Genomic DNA, 16,842 nt, shown 5'->3' on the forward strand with positions numbered 1-16,842 from the left:
CGTTCACAAGGAGCTGTACTACCATACAATATCGGTGCGGTAGGAGACATTTCCCCACTTCGCGCTAACGGTGCGGTAGGAGACATTTCCCCACTTCGCGCTTTCGGGCTTCGCGCTTTCGGGACTTTCCCCAAATTTGTGGCTGCAAACTGATAACATGGTTTACTCTCAATGACACATTTTACATTGAACTGTGTGCATTCAGAAAGACAATCCCCAATGCGAAAGATGGGCTCAGCTCGGGCTAATGAGTTCTCTGTGAATTCATGAGATGAATTTCAGTACATTTTCATTATTTGTAAGAAAAGGGGCTAGAGATGTGTCTAAGAACCAAGAAGAACAATGATAGACAGATTTGTGAACAAAACCCTTGAGATTACAGGGCAAAATCATAAATACTGTACGTATATAGCAACTTAACATTCAGAGATTTATCTGCAGGCAGGATTGTTGTTTTTTAAAACCAATATATGTGTATATTAGGTAATGTTTGCTCATGAGCCCTTCTTGAATACAAACAGTGCGGGACAGCAGACACCTCAATTTAGGGCAACGGAACGAAATTCTCTTAAGAAGAAATACAGAATAAATACGTTGGCGTGATCAATGTGCAATGAGAGACTGTATATTTTACGTTTCTTTTGAGCGTGTACATTTCAAAAGTTGGCTTCTTCTGTCACATTCACCTCTGTTTTTTTCTCTCTCACACACTCCAATAGTACACCGGTAGAATTACACAATTCTAAACAAACAGTCCATTTTTTAAAAAGCGGAAACACTTCCTATAGAATGGCACTGGGACAATGATTTTTCTTTTTCTTTAATAGACCAACTGTGGATTTGGACAGGTGTTTTAGTGAGAGATGTGAATTTGGAGCGCCCTATCTTACCCCAACTTCCCCTCCCCCCCACCCCAACCCCAAAGCTCTGCACGGCTTGGGCCTCCCTGTGCTTGCATGACATGGAAATATATTTTTTCGTTGTGCATGTAGATCAATTTTTTGAAATAATCCTCTTGTTTACACATGGATGGTGATGTTAATATATTTAAGAATTTCAATGGTATATGATATGGATGTTGCCAAACTTTGGTAAATGTACACATATTATGAGAGGTAATCCAAATGAACTGAACTACATGTAAACTTTTTTTGTATTTTAACCCGGGTCAGCCACATGCTTCTATTTCAGTAAAGTTGCATATCTGATCCTGTCTCAAACTGCCACACACTGTACTCAGCTTAAAGGGGAAAAATGGATGTTTTCTTTTTCTTTTGTATATAAGTATTTGTTAAAAGCAGTTCTGGCTCTGTTCTCTGTATAGTTCAGACCACGCTTTAGTTCGTAAGTGCTTTTCTTTTCTCTGAGGATTATTTGGGTTCTCTTTAGTTTGTGTGGGGGAAAATCTGAAATGATTACGTTTGAGAACTTTTGTTTTTCCTTTTCTGCATGCTGCATCTTATGCTGTGGGACTGTTGGAAACTTGATACTGTATGAAAATTTAAAAAATTTAAATAAAACTTTAAAACGTTGAACACATTGGCCTCCTCAATTACTCAACATTTGATCATCTGTAATTGTTCTTTGTTGTATACCAGCAGTAATAACTAGGGCAGCTTATTTTTGCAGAGTAAGAAACCCGTAAAAAGCCTTCAAATGCAGGTTTAGTCTTGGAATTGTGACTGTCAGAATTCAGATGGATTTTGCTCTGTTCATAACCGTATTCCCAAGGGGACCAGTTTGATGTAACATTTATTTTCCCAGAGCTTTGATTTTAACCAGAAACCTGTGAAGGTGTCGTTTCCGTTTCATGTCAGCAGCTGCAGTGCAGAGCCAATTAAAACGGAGCTATTTGGAAAATTAACTGAACGGTTATGTCTCCTTAAAACCTGGGATTACAGTAAGGCACAGAGCCGATTGCAACTCATATTGCATTTACATCTCAGAAATCAGATTTTCTTTTCCTAATTCAAGCATTTATTTGCTTGGTGGAAATGGGCTTTAATAAATATCATTACAATGAGTCAGAAAATGTACAAAATGTATCATAATGTGTTATGACAATTTGAGTACTGGGGCTGAAATACATTTATTTACATTAATTCACATGGTAATTAACATTTCTGTGAAGATTACCGGTATGCATCTTTATTTGGAACTGTATAAACCCAACAACCAGTAATCATGATGCCAGGTCCATCTGCCCCCCAAAGAAACGACACTACTATTGAAGAACAACCTGTAAAAGGTTAGTCCACACCAAGGCACAGAAACCATTCATGGTCGTGTTCACTATGGCCAACCACACAGAACAAACTGGATCCATATTTCAGAATCTGTCTGCAGACCTGCTGGCCACTGCCCTGATGTTGCCGTAGACCTTTGATGGTGGGCTTCCTGTGGGAAGAAGAGTTCAAAGTCTTTTAACACATTGCAAATTTCCAGACTTTTACGCAGGCTTTAAAAATTCGTAAGTACGTAGAGTAGGTCCATGAAATGAAAAAACTGTTTAGTATCCCACTTACCTAAGATTAGATTGCATATCGCTGTGCGGGCCATCTTGATGTTCTGAAAAGATCCTAATATGTGTACTTTTCTGTTGAATGAATAAGGTAAACTTTATTAAAATATACTGTATAAACTTGTTTTATTTCAGTTTCTTTGTAGCTCAAACAATTGACTTGACCCATACTTCCACAGGATATGGAGCAGTTTAACTTTTTTCTCTTAAAACTCAGGGGAGCCACTCACGTGTCTGCCAGCACAATGCGAGTCTTTGTGACATTTTCAATGGTGAATTTGGTTTTTCCGCCCTTCCCAGCTATCCTTCCGATGGCTCGGGATAAGTGGTCTCCCTTAAGCGGTTTCACTGCCAAGACAGCCGACATGAGAAAACACTTAGACAATGAGCGCACGCCAAAAATGCTTGACCTTGACTTTGGAACAGGGATAGAAGGAGAATTTACAATATGGAGCAAACGGGTGCTCAAAAGTTGGTGCAATCTTACCGTCTGTGACTTCGAAGGATTCTAGGAAAAGCTCATCTAATCTGATGAGTGCCAGAGCGTCCTAGGGAGATGGGAGCGATAAAGGGATAAAGTTAGATGGGTGTAAATAAACAAATTAAATGAAGGTTTCTAAAAATAAGAATAAATCTAAACATTTGCTCTATTTAAACACTTGATTGGCATTCTTCATGCTCCCACAAGGATACGTACCTCAACCTGAAATCCTAGTAGAAATGCCTTGACGAAATCTGAAGCTCTTGTGAGTGAGGCGATGTCCTGCGTGTCTTTGCATGTCTGAAGAAGGACATTTTATAAACATGAGCACACGATCAGAATGCATCATACAAATCTATCAGAACTCATGTAAAAGTCCTTCAATAAGCATATATCATATGGGGCACACAAATTGACAGGCGTGATTACAATTACCCCATGCAAATGTATGTGCCCTTTAGTTTAAGAAACAGGATAAGATGTTGATTTCCTTAGTGCAGGGCTGGCACATGCATATGTGTGTCGTCTTGGTGGTGAATGATGGATGCAAGCGGGGGGGCTGGGTTAAGGTTTTGGTGTTTGTTGAAGGAAGTTTACATAGTGCTGCTGTGAATGCCACCCTGTCACGTACATAGAATCTGCTCCTTTTGAAACTTGTGGTACTAAATATATATTTTCAAATGGATAAGATGACCAGAGCTGAGTAGCTGACCCCAGGTCACAGCAACTCATTATTGGGTGAGTACACACGGAGCTCTACAAATTAGAATGCCTCTGGGTCTGGAAAGAGTACCTCAATGAAAATGCATTACGTGTAGAATATCAGCCAGTCTAGGGCTGGCACAGTGTTGAGCCTACTGCCTACACCAGTGCATATTCTCTGCTGAAAACATCAACAGGCATCATGTGTTTAGTTTAGTTAGACCACATGAGCCCTTGCATCCCTAATCTAGGCATAATAGGTTGCCATTCAGCGAAAACAGCTACAAGCTCGCTTGTAGATCGGCTATTGTCGGCAAAGACATTTGGTGTAGCGGAAACAGGGAGGGCACCAAGGACACTGATGAACTAAACGTACAGGGTTTCAGAGGTTATGTGTAGAGCTAAACATGCAAAACTTACTTTAATTTCAACATTCCTGCTTTTCAGGTTGAATCTAACTTGAAGCTGTAGGTTCTCTACAATGGGAGTGAAGATCTTCATCCAGTTCTCCTTCAGTGGTGTGTATCTGTGAGGTGGGACTGGGATTTTACGCATCTCATCTACTCCACCCTGTAAAGAATCAAAAGCAAATGTTAACATTATCCATCAAATTAAATAAAAATTGTAGGTGCCAAAAATGCACAGAAACAGAACAACCTACTCATCCATTCACCACATCATTTACCGTCGTAAAATGATAGAACTTTTAAGAAAGATTATTGATTTGTGGTTCTCAAAGTGGATTCCAGGGACTCTGTGGGTTCCTTTAGGGGGGTCTAAATTGACCTATACAAGTTTGTAACTCTGACAGTGTACAAATGAAACCAAATGAACCCCGCAACGAGGTTACCTTGACATTCGAAAGTTTGAGAAACACTGCATTATTACACAACAAAATCAGTGTCAACTGTCAATGCATCAAATGTAAAACTCTGGTGGTTCGAGGCGTGGGGTCCTCTCTATGTTCACAATCCCCAGGTTCTATGTTCCCCACTTCCCCCTCAAAAAGGTTCTACCTGTATGTTCCCCAGGTTCTGTTTTCCCACCCTCTGCCAAAAAAGGTTCCATGTTCCCCGCCCACCCAAAAGGGGGATAACAACTCAAATGCAGGAAATGGTGGGACAGTTGGGCACTTAGAACATGTGGGCAATCTTAATTTAGGTGCCCACTGCCCAGTTGTCCACATGTCCCTGTGCCAAGATGTCTCCACCCCTAAGTGCCTACTTGTTGAGGTGCCCACTCGTCCAAATGCCCACATGTCCTGGTGCCCACTCGTCCAGATGCCCAGTCATAACAAAGATATGGTGCCCAGCTGTCCCTAGTGCCCCCCGGCCCCTATCACACTAGTATTCGTATTTTCTCCTCATTATGTTCTGTTGTGTGTATGTGTATTTAGAGTTGTCATTAATAATTTGAAATTACAAAGAACCTTTTTTTGCGGGGGTACGTGGCACGTGGGGGACATATTATATAGAACCTTTCCTGTGGAAATAAGCTTAGTCTTTTCATGGATCTCCTTTTAGTAGACCTTGTACCAGTGAACTGTACCGTCATGAAACTGTACCGCTTTTCCTATGCAAACTTCTAATAAAGTCTTCAATCAATCAAAACATAGACGGTCCCGAGGACGTCATGTCAGCAAAGGCATATTGCGCAAGCGCAACACAGCCAGCTGACAAGAGCCAACGTGGGTCAACGACTGATCATTGTTAGTTCGCAGTTACAGATCATAATAACACTAAACGCAACGATACAAAATAAACCACTGCATACCTTTAACTGATCGCCCGAAATAGGTGGAAACTGCGGCCGCTTGACGGCCACGCAGTCCTCTGCCTCCATCCCCACTCCATCTTGTTCACGTTTTCGCTTGTGGCTCTTTTTAGACTTGACCTGTACGAAATCTGCTGCGCTGTCTGTGTCTGCACCTTCACCGCCAGCAGCGATGGAGGTCTGAGGGTCTGGATTATTGTCCGTGTCCATGATTATTGATGTTATCCGAGCAAAAAGAGCAAAATTAACAGCGCAACTTCTAAACACGGGGGAAGGATGTTGTCCTCGTGCACTGTAAAGGGACCGACGAAGCAACTTAACCTCCGCCTGAAATATAACAAAAATATTAAATCAACCGCTACTGCTAACAATTGTTCGACTGTTATGTATTGTTATGGTATTGATTGTAATCGATTCGTCAAACTAATTTGTTTGTACGTATTCGATATCTTTATTTATGTTTTTGTGACCGTTATCTGATCAGGCCAATGTTGGGACAGCCCCGTAGACCCGTACGTTGCATTGGGGCAGAGGAGTCAATTGGGTATGGAAATGGTATGGCAACTGCCATAGCTTGGCAACAGGGGGGAAAAAAATAAAATGTACTTCTTAAAATGAATTCATCATGGCTGTTGCTAAGGTATGGCAACACGACTGGTGAAGGCGCGCATGCAAGACACCAGTCATGTTGCCATACCTTAGCTTTTGCTGAACTGACGCCACTGCATTATTGGGGGTCTTTCGCGTCACGTTTTGTTTTGGCAGTTCGTGACAGCAGTCATCAGCATCCTTTTGGGGGAAAGAAAACAAGAACGCATCGACTTTTCTTCCAGCAAACATCATGTCAACGCCGTTCGAAAAGCCTCAGATCATCGCACACATACAGAAGAGCCTGAACTACACCATCTTTGACACCAAATGGATCCCGTGCAGCGCCAAGTTTGTCTGCATGGGCAACTTTGCCAGAGGGACTGGGGTGATGCAAATATACGAGGTGCAACAGGGGGAAGTTCAGCTTGTCAAGGAGGTATGCATTATTAAACCTACCTTTATTTACGCCTTTCCCTTAAAACAAAGATAATGTTTTGTATTCCTTGACAACGTAGATGTATTTGATTAACGATTTTGTATTTCACATTTGACCATGAGAGTATTGTATTGCTAGCTATAGCCTACTATTCTTCCAGAAAGTTCAAGTAGTCACGTTTCCATAGAAACCGATAACACAACGGTAAACCCCCATACACACACGCACTCACACGCACGCACGCACTCACACAAATCAATTCAAAGGAGCTTTATTGGCAGGGGCAAGTATCACAAATAAAATAAAAAAGTTGAAAATGGGGAACATATACAGTTGGAGGGGGTACATCATTGTGTAAACAGAGCTATGTCGCATTGTGTGACACACACACACACACACACACATATATATATATATATATATATATATATATATATATATATAGTCTATATATATATATATATATATATATATAGTCTATATATATGGTATAAAGCTTTTGGAACACACACACACACACACACACTTGCATTCATGTCCCACACTGACTGTAAAATCGCCATCATATTAGTGTTATGCAGAGTATAGCTTTAGAGTTGGATCATGCAATTTATTCCTTACTTAAAGTTACTTGCTGCACGAAAATCGGATCTTTGAAAAAAAAAATGTTGACCATTATTATGGTCAAAAATATACATTTCAAATTGAAACATGGAACATGATAAACCCTGACCCTTAATGTATTTCAGGTAGAGAAAGCAAAGCCCATAAAGTGTGGGACATTTGGGGCCACCTCTCTACAACAGAGACACATAGCGACTGGGGCTTTTGATGGCAATCTCAACATCTGGTATTTATCTATGCACTGTACTGGTCAGAATGTCTTGCCTATACGCCTAGACATGTTGAATGTAAGTACCTTAATGTATTTGTCTTGTCCACAGGAATCTGGAAATGCCAGACAATCCTGTGTACTCTGTGAAAGCCCATAAGGAAATCATCAACTGTATAGATGGTGTTGGAGGCTTGGGGATTGGGGATGGAGCCCCGGAGATAGTCACAGGAAGCAGAGATGGTAAAAACATCTCACAAAGGCTGGTCTTACCATTTTTTATTAGTTACATTACATATCAGCTTTCCTTTCCCTGGTCTCACACACGCACACACTTCATCACTAGAAATGCTCCGATTTTGGGGCCGATACTGATCACCGATCAACTGGAATCAGTATCTGCCGATACCGATATTCCCGATTGCAGCGTCAAATCCATAAATTCTTCTATTTATTGTGTTATTGTAGCAGTATTTATATATTTAATGATTTCTATTACAAAACATTTACATTGTGTATATTAAGTATAAATACACATTAGGAGATATACATTAGGAGACTGCTAGCCTCGGAAACCCAGACTTTTGCAGGCTGAGGTCCTTTAGTGTCCAATTCAACTTGTAGGAGTTGAAGCTGAGGTTACATTCAGTCCCACAGATAAATATTGTGAAAATAGCTGATCTAGCTTGTAGATCGGCAAATCCGATACCGATCAAAGCCGATAGAGGCATTATCGGCCGTTCGTGATCACTCACTGATCAATCGGCACAACTCTATTCATCACACACATATCATCAGAACTCCAAAAAAGTATTGATATTGATTGGTATTTTGAGAATATTATGCAAAGCTTTTAATGCTTAGAAAGAACAGAATGAAACAAGTAAAGCAGATGGTTGATGACAGCCACCCAGTTACTGCCTCTTATGCTTGGTTGATTGTCAGTAATGTATTCCAGGTATGGTAGTGATCCACTAGGCATTTGGCACTGCTGTGCTGGCTTGCATCTGCAGCAGCATTTAAATATTGTCATACAGTAAAATGAGTGTTAATTTTGAATGGTCAATTTGTACACTTTCATAGTTAAATTATTAGTATTATTTATTTTTTTGCTGCAGAATGAAATAGCAGTGATTGATGTAACATCCTAGTGCAGGGCTCATGCTGTTTTGGAAAGTGTACAATGTCCAAATTAACACACACTTCTGATGATTCTACAGCGGTTATTATCATCACAGATTTGTGATAGGGCTGCATGTAATGTATTGGAGTCTTGGCCTACAGGTACAGTGAAGGTCTGGGATCCCAGGCAGAAAGACTCACCTGTGGCTAGCATGGAGCCCATGGAGGGTGAAACCAAGAGAGACTGCTGGACTGTTGCCTTTGGTACGTAAAAAACCCATAGATCCCATTTGAAAGGTTTTGTGCCAGGGGGACACCCATAAGAGAAGGCGTTGTGTAAATCGGCTATTTTCAGCACGCAACCAAGTGCAAAATCAGTCATTACGATGCCATCAAGACCTGCCAAAATACATCTTATGATATTTAGTCGACTAGAATTAGACTAAAACTACAACTGTTCAGCTGACTAAATTATGAATAAAACTAAAAGACATTTTATTCAAAAGACTTTGACTAAAACTAAATCAAAATGTGCTGTCAAAAACAACACTTTTTTCAACATTCTTTTTTTTGGAGCGGTGAAAGCGCTCCCAATAGACAGGTATGTCCGTGGGTATGTGGGTGGCTGGCTGGCTGGCCGTGTCCGTCCGTCCGTAGCCTGGCAATACCTTGAGTGGCCACACACAACACACTAGTTAAAGGAGGGGCGCTGTTTTGTGCGCGCACACACACACACACACACACACACACACACACACACACACACACACACACACTCACAGGGTATAGCTGCTCAGATTCACCGCTCCACTTCGAACCGAGGTTTGATTTTTTCTTTTTAAATAGCACATCTACTGTACCAGCTCCACAACGCGTCAAAATGTTGTAGTCTTGTAGATTGGCTATAAGTGTAGAACCCCAACAAGGACCCCTGGGGGTCCCCTGACCCCACTTTAAGCACCAGTGGTAAAAAGAATACCCTGCACAGCCAAAAGCACCTTGAGTGCCCATCTAGAGGGCATGCCCATTTTATTTGGGTTGAGGAAGTGGGTCATAATTGTTCCTGCTCTGAATTCACCACATTTTCTTGACCCACTTTCTGCATTCTCTGTTTCTTACTGCTGTACTGCCAATGGCAACAGATTTTCTTCTCTCACAGGATCAATAAAGGTCTATTTGTCTAGATCTAAGATAGTTTAAGTTTACTTTTATGACCCTCTGAATGCAGGTCATGCCTTCAATGACGAGGACCGATGCGTGTGCGCGGGATACGACAATGGGGACGTCAAATTGTTTGACCTCAGGAATATGTCCTTACGGTGGGAGACCAACATAAAAAATGGGGTGAGATCAACTTTCAGGACAGTTGTGGGTAACATGCCATTGCAACTGCCAGATCAAAACCTTGCATTTTCAAACAAGACAATGGCCTCTAGTTTGAGAGCAGTAAAGTTAATGTTTATCAGCAGCACAATTCATTTGGAACCAGCAACACTGCATTTCATTGTTAAATCACCATTTTATTTTTAGTTACTCTATCCGGTCAACGTGCTAGTAACAAAATTGTATATGTTTGTAAGTAAATGCTATTATGTGTATAATTTATAATATAAAGTAATTCCAGTGTTGACAAGGAGTGCCACCTGTAAATGTAGAATAATGACCTGAAGATATTAACCTGAAGTTGTAATTTTCCTTTACAATTTCTTATGCTATCTAAAATGTCCTCTTTATTTGTGATCAGGTATGCTGTGTAGAGTTTGACAGAAAAGACATTAACATGAACAAGCTGGTGGCCACCTCCCTGGAGGGAAAGTTCCATGTGTTTGACATGAGGACGCAACACCCCACCAAGGGCTTCGCCTCTGTTTCCGAAAAGGTAATCAACCCAGGTGGAGAGAGAGAAACAGACAGACAGACATATATTTGGCTCCTCTATACGGAAAAGGTGTCCAAGGTTATTTTTCAGCATTTCAGGATACAGAAAAAGAGAGGTAGGGGAGGGGCAGATTTTGACTATTTTTACAGCTGGAAATGTTTGCAGTCGTGTTTGTCTAACGTGCTTCGCAGCCGTGAGGTCGTTGGCCAAAAACGACATAGGACAGAAAGGTGTGGATTTTTCACTGTGCCTCTGGGAAAATGCAAAGAGCTCAATTTCACTGGTTTTAGAGTAGGTGGGTAGGGCTGAGAGCAAGATCAGAGACCGTAGCTTTCCAAATACAGTACTACTTTAGTCCAAAATGATTTCATACAATGTGTAGCTATCTACACAAGTGGCTGGAGGTAGATTCTTTTTCACCCTGCCTCAGTGGTGTGATATGGATTTTAGAAGTGGTGCCCCTCTAAATTCGTGACGTGCGCGTGCTTGCATGTGAGGCGGCGAGGTGCGCGTGCGTGCAGCTAAATAAGTCTGGGCTCGCAGAGCCCAACTGAGCACACGGCATCTCACCCCTGCCCTGCCTGCAGCTGGAGCAATGCATGGCAGGGTATTGTAACCGGCCTCCCTCGAAGTGTGTGTATTACCCTGCCTGCGTCAATCCATGGCTGTTGTTTAAATAACAAATGTTGATGTCTCCCTCTCATATTGCTTATTTGGTCTAGATTTTGGAAAGCCAAAGCATTTTGGATTATTTTCTTTTTTTAAAGGAGTGTGGTCCACTCCACTCCGCTTTGTGTGGTGCTTTTTAATTTCTTTTGAAAGCTTTGAAAGCTGAGAGGGGAACATTGAATGGGTGGCTCGGGATGAAGACATTGGCAGGATTTGATCCCAGGCCAGCACAGAGTGCATGTGGGTGTGGAACCACTCAACCATCAACGGGTGTGTCTTTGTTACACTTTCATGGCAAAGCTTTTAGAGTTGACCGTTATTGAACACATGTAGACTGTAGACTCATTAAACTCTGTTTATAATGGCCCAGCTCCTTTCTGGGCTCAATTCTAATTACTTTATGAATCTTTTGGGATGCCAGTTTGAAAATGTGATGGAGCCCTTCATTTTTGGCTGCCCTCGTCCCTGAGCTATTCCATAAAACATGCAGCACTGCAGTTTCTCATTTGGCATTCAACACTGGTTCTCAAAGTGGGGTCTGTGGACCCCCAGGGGTCCTTCAGGGGCTTCCAGGTCGTCCCCAGCTAATTTGTTAATAACTTAAACCCGACACTTTGTTTTTTCTAAAATATCAACCGATTGTGAGCTAGTAGGCACTTTTCTTTTCTTTTTTTTTTACAAAAAACAAATAAATTCTCTCTTATGGGGTTCCATGGCATGAAATCTTTTCAGATGGGGCTCCGTGGATAAATACATAATCAATGTAGATGAAAATATTTGAGAATCACTGGCATGAATTAAACAGATCGAAGAAGTTCTCTTACATCATTAAGTCCTACTGTGTGTTAATTTAAATCAGAGAGTGTACAAATTATTGAATTAAAACTGAGAAAATAACACTTTTACATCTATTGTACGTTATAGGAAGACTTGAACCACTGCATAAACTATTCTCCTCATGGGCAAATAAAAAAAAGTATTTAGAGGTGGATAGCGTGGGTGTGGTGTGTGGTTTCTCTTCAAGATAGGGTTAATAGGTCTGTGCAAGTAAACTATTTGTTCCTGTTGTTTCAGGCTCATAAATCAACCATCTGGCAGGTTAGGCATCTGCCTCAGAACAGAGACATCTTCATGACTGCTGGCGGTGCAGGGAATCTACACCTATGGAAATAGTAAGACCTCTCCACTGTAAAAATAGGCTTTAATTACAGACCAAGTGAAGACATTCAGAGGGTGTCATTCAATAACGTTTTATATCCGTGCTGTGAAAAACAAGAAGCTGTTAACTGAAATGTTCCACACAATATTTCAAAAGTACAGATGAGTCAGTCCCTAACATTGATGTAGGCAGCAGTCTTGAAATGGATTATGTTCAGAATGAATAACCTTTAACTCTTTAGTCACAGTATAGTACTGTATGTGCCACTTGCAGTATTTTAAAATGGGGCATGTATCAATTTGGAAACAAAAGGCATGCAAACGTTCTATGAAAATTGCTGCACGATTCAAAATAGGTCACCTGTCTGATTCATGCAGATCCGAAGGACATTTTATTTATTTATTTATGGGTGGGAGCAGTACTATCTAAGTTTGATAATCATTATCAGGGCAGCCCCGGAATGTGTGAGTAAATGGGAAGGCTTAATTTGGAACCCTCAAACTAGAGGATAATCTTCCCAAATAAGCATTCCCTCACAATATTTTACGTTAAAACAAAATGTACACAAAATGTAACATCCGGATTTGATTTGACAACAAATGTCATCAAAAGTGTCACCAAAAATGTCACAAATGTGACTGATCACCCCCTCTTTTCTCACATGTCCCCCTTCTCTCTCTGCCCTTGGTTTCCTGGCTCTCTAACCTGAAATAAAGCCGGGGGGATTGATTTAAGTTCACTAAACGTTTACTTTACACCATTGTACATAGCCCCACAATGATGGCATAATTTATTAATGCCACTGTTATGTCAGTTTTATGAACAAAGTATTATTGTTTTTGTTAGAGCAAGCTGCAATGCAAGTGTTGCAGCTGCACCTTAACCAGCTCCTCCCAATTGACTTAATGGTTTTGATCAAATCTCCATTCCAGTGAATACCCTGCCCAGAGAACTAAGAAGGACTCGGAGGACGTGGACATGGGGGTGGCTGGCTCTGTCAACCTCTTGCAGAACGTCACTGTGTCCACGCAGCCAATCTCTAGCCTGGACTGGAGCCCCGACAAGCAGGGCCTTTGTGTGTGCTCAAGCTTTGATGAATCCATCCATGTGCTCATCGTGACCAAACTCAACCGTGTGTAAAAGATGAAGAAAAACTAAAAAATATTGGAAGATAAAGGCAGATTCTCACAATGGTGTCGCATGCCTAAAATAGCCAATCTGCAAGCTCACTGCGTGTCATGGAAGCAAGCTTGTATGTCGGCCATTTTTGGCACACAACACTGTCGTACAACGGAGCATAAATTAGGCTTGACACCTACATTAGAATGACGGTTGATTGAAGTCCATTTCCCACACAAGACACAACCACAGCCATGGAGATTAGTCACATTTATAGATAGATGGCACAATTTCTGTCTACTCGTGTGTCTCAGAGGAGGGCTGTGGACAGTTCAGAAGCTACCAGTGACAAGTGGTAGGCGGATTTGGTAATTTCAACTAAGACTTTATCATGGAATATTTTGCTTAAATTATTTTTGTTTTTTGTCAGCATCTGACATGTGAGTTTAATAACCTACCTAACTATAGGCAAAACAAATCCTGCTCCGGGATCAGTGCCTATATAACTAGGAGAAGTCCTGTCATATTGAAAAGCTTCGTTGACGCCATCTAGTCTGTAATCTATATGAAAACATTCTGGGGGTCAGAGTTTAATAACTTTGACTGATCTACATCCATCTACATCCTATACTTTTGAAATATCAGTTTAGTTGTTTTTGTTCCAGATTTGTTTGTTTGTGCTGTTAAAAATTAGATTTTTCATTCATGTTTGACAAGTTTGTTTTAAGATTAAACGGACCTTTTTAGAAGTTTCTTAGTGGTATGTTCTTTTGTTGCAGCCCTTATGAATTGTTTCTGATAAAGTCAGGGCACTGGACCGCTAGCAACATCACAGTGGAATTAAAGATTAGAGATAGTTTATGGGGTTGAGCCTACATCAAAGATGTTATAGAGCATACATAATACCCTTTAAGATGTATTCTTGATTAAGTCATGCCTTTCTTATTATCACGCAGTAAATCTTGTTTCAGTGTGGAGTGTTAAGATGTGAGTAGCTTATAGGTTCAAAAAGAGAGATGTCCAGGACCACCAGTGGGATCATATCCAGCCTTTGAATTTGAAGAAGTCCTGGAGATCTTTATCATCCTCTGATTTGTCATGGAGCCCGGCGTACACGGTCTTCAACAGTCTGGTCATGAATTTTGCATCCAAGATGTCAATGTATTTCTCTATGGTGACTAGGAAAAAGAAGACAGTGCATGATTAGTTAATCTGAATAATGGTGGAGAATTTTTATTACAACACAAATAGAGGTTATATTTGGTGAACAGAATGTTCCTGAGGAGGTACATTTTATCAATCAATAACTTTCTAGCACATAGAACGAGCACCATCTGAGCGATCGACTTCAATGGCGTGTATTGCACGTGTTGTCCTTCGGACCAAAGGTTGTCCAGAACCAAAAGGCCACAAATCTCTGTATGGAGATCCCTGATGTCACCAATATAACGTCAAAGTACTGAGACCATAGACTGGCCTCCAGTATTATGACAAAGCACTAGGTACTCTGACAACAGGTACAACGGGTATTGCATAAGCCGAGGGGCATCGACCTAGTATTTCAAAAGTACTGTGACATTGGTTCCTCTTAACCCTTCTATAACAAAGGGTCGTAAGATGGCTAACACTAAAATATTCAACACTGAATATATTTCTATTACGTCATATACCATATTTCTTTCAGCACATCCTACATTTTCCAAATGGTGCCATGGAATGAAATGCTTAGCATGAAGAAAAACAGCTCGGCAAGCCTCTGGCTTGAGGTATGATTTAATAATCTTGAAATAACTGGACCCTCTACGCTTTGAGCTCTGTGTAAAGTATATGCTCTGTTTTATGTCATGCAATGTATTTAAACACTACATCTGCTACTTGTCAATAGCAGGGATTGATTAAATATCAGACAGTCTATTTCCCATAAGGAATTGCAAATGTATTTAATTCAGACCGACCAGAAGCAGGGGTAAAACATCCCCACCGGTGATGACAATGAATGACCAGAGGAGTGGATATAAAAAGCGGGTGCATCTCTCCATTCCGACATGTCTCCTTTCCGACAGATACTAACCCTATCTCTTACCCTAACCCTGACCTTAACCTCTATGGACGTGTTGCCACTCCGACAATAAGAAGTCACTGTCGGAGTGGAGACATGTCGGAATGGAGAGAGCCCCCCATAAAAAGCAGAGACATGGCCTGCAAATCAAACCTTATTCCATACTGCTGTAATTTTCAGCCCCCAAGATTGTAATGATAATATAAAATATTAAAAGAAAAATATTATGAAAGAATGTCGGTTTTATCTTTAAAACCTTGAGAAATTAGTTTATTGTTATACTTATAAATAGGTACCTAAAGTATAGCATGTTAGATCCAAGCTGGAACACAATTGATCAACTGATCATCTAATATAACTATAATCTATGTCCATGTGTGTGTCTGTCTGTCTGCGCCTACGTCATCCAATGGGAAAACGCTTGAAAAAACACAGAGTCATCCATTGGGAAAAACCCTTGGGAAAACACTAGCAAAAACATAATTGCAGAAATATAATTTAACCTATTGTAATAGTGGTATATAACCAATGCCTTAATAAGCTTGATGGTACTTGAAATAATGCTTTAGAGAGGGATGTGAGTGGTAACGTCATCACCATCAACAGCCAATGAGGGACCAGCATTCTTGGTGACGTCACCATCAACAAGTGCGGCCTGATATAAATTACAATGCGCGTTCTGGCCATATGGGCCATACATCAATTAGTCAAAAAATCTACAGTATGTATGTCTGTGTGTGTGCGTGTCTGTGTTTAAGGGTGACATCATAATATCGAGGAACATATAAGGGCCACAAGAGGGGCCTTCTATGCCCGTAGCCAATCAGATGTCCAAAAATCTTGAGGATTGGTGGAATAGAGACACACAGGCGCCTACAAATTCACGCCCACAATTGAGACAGTGGCCCCACTTCGGGTAAGGGAGAACGGTGTACTGCAAGCCAGCCCATAGAAAGTCATTGCAATTCAACTGTGGTTAGCCTAATATTAAAATAATCCTACACGAACTGAAGACTATATTGATTTAAATAAAAATATGTTTCCAAATGTATGGACTGACTCTGCCAACATATCTTCTTGTTTTCTAAATACATGATGTGTGTCACATTTAATTGCCACTTGAATGGGTTACCCATAATGTTAACAGAGCAGAGTGGAAACGGCAGACAGAGAACCTGTCGCTTTTCAGTGACATCACTGTCTTTATTGCTATGCATTTACGAGCGCCGACTTTGAAGATCCTGACTTTTTCAACTACAGAGTGAATTCTCCAGGTTAGTATTAACCAAAAAATAACTTGTAAGACTCTGTTTGATTCTCCAGGTTAGTATTAACCAAAAAATAACTTGCAAGACTCTGTTTGGAAGAAGCAAGATGCCACAATGTCCCAAAAATAAATAGCCTAATTATACATGAGAGACAAGCGTATCTGGGTATTGAAAACCTCAAGGGATGCGTCCATGATGTGTGTACCATGCGGCCACTTAAACTTACATTTT

The 16,842-nt window shown here is 40.8% G+C and overlaps 2 protein-coding genes across 2 annotated transcripts; one reads left to right on the forward strand and one right to left on the reverse strand.

Moving 5' to 3' along the window:
• Window positions 1-2,056: 2,056 nt before the first annotated feature.
• pno1 (partner of NOB1 homolog) lies at window positions 2,057-5,771 on the reverse strand. The gene is made up of 7 exons (XM_080739753.1): window positions 5,478-5,771; window positions 4,125-4,274; window positions 3,219-3,302; window positions 3,009-3,069; window positions 2,752-2,869; window positions 2,526-2,596; window positions 2,057-2,397 (listed from the first exon to the last, which is right to left on the reverse strand). Exons 1-7 carry the CDS (start codon window positions 5,685-5,687, stop codon window positions 2,330-2,332), a joined length of 762 nt encoding a protein of 253 aa, XP_080595879.1. The 5' UTR covers window positions 5,688-5,771; the 3' UTR covers window positions 2,057-2,329.
• Window positions 5,772-6,257: 486 nt separating this feature from the next.
• dnaaf10 (dynein axonemal assembly factor 10) lies at window positions 6,258-14,015 on the forward strand. The gene is made up of 8 exons (XM_080740283.1): window positions 6,258-6,504; window positions 7,254-7,354; window positions 7,449-7,579; window positions 8,621-8,722; window positions 9,687-9,802; window positions 10,203-10,337; window positions 12,081-12,178; window positions 13,098-14,015. Exons 1-8 carry the CDS (start codon window positions 6,319-6,321, stop codon window positions 13,303-13,305), a joined length of 1,077 nt encoding a protein of 358 aa, XP_080596409.1. The 5' UTR covers window positions 6,258-6,318; the 3' UTR covers window positions 13,306-14,015.
• The last annotated feature ends 2,827 nt before the right edge of the window (window positions 14,016-16,842 follow it).

This window comes from Nannobrachium achirus (genome assembly GCF_963921795.1).
Source record: "Nannobrachium achirus genome assembly, chromosome: 13".
NCBI classification, from domain to species: Eukaryota; Metazoa; Chordata; class Actinopteri; order Myctophiformes; family Myctophidae; genus Nannobrachium; species Nannobrachium achirus.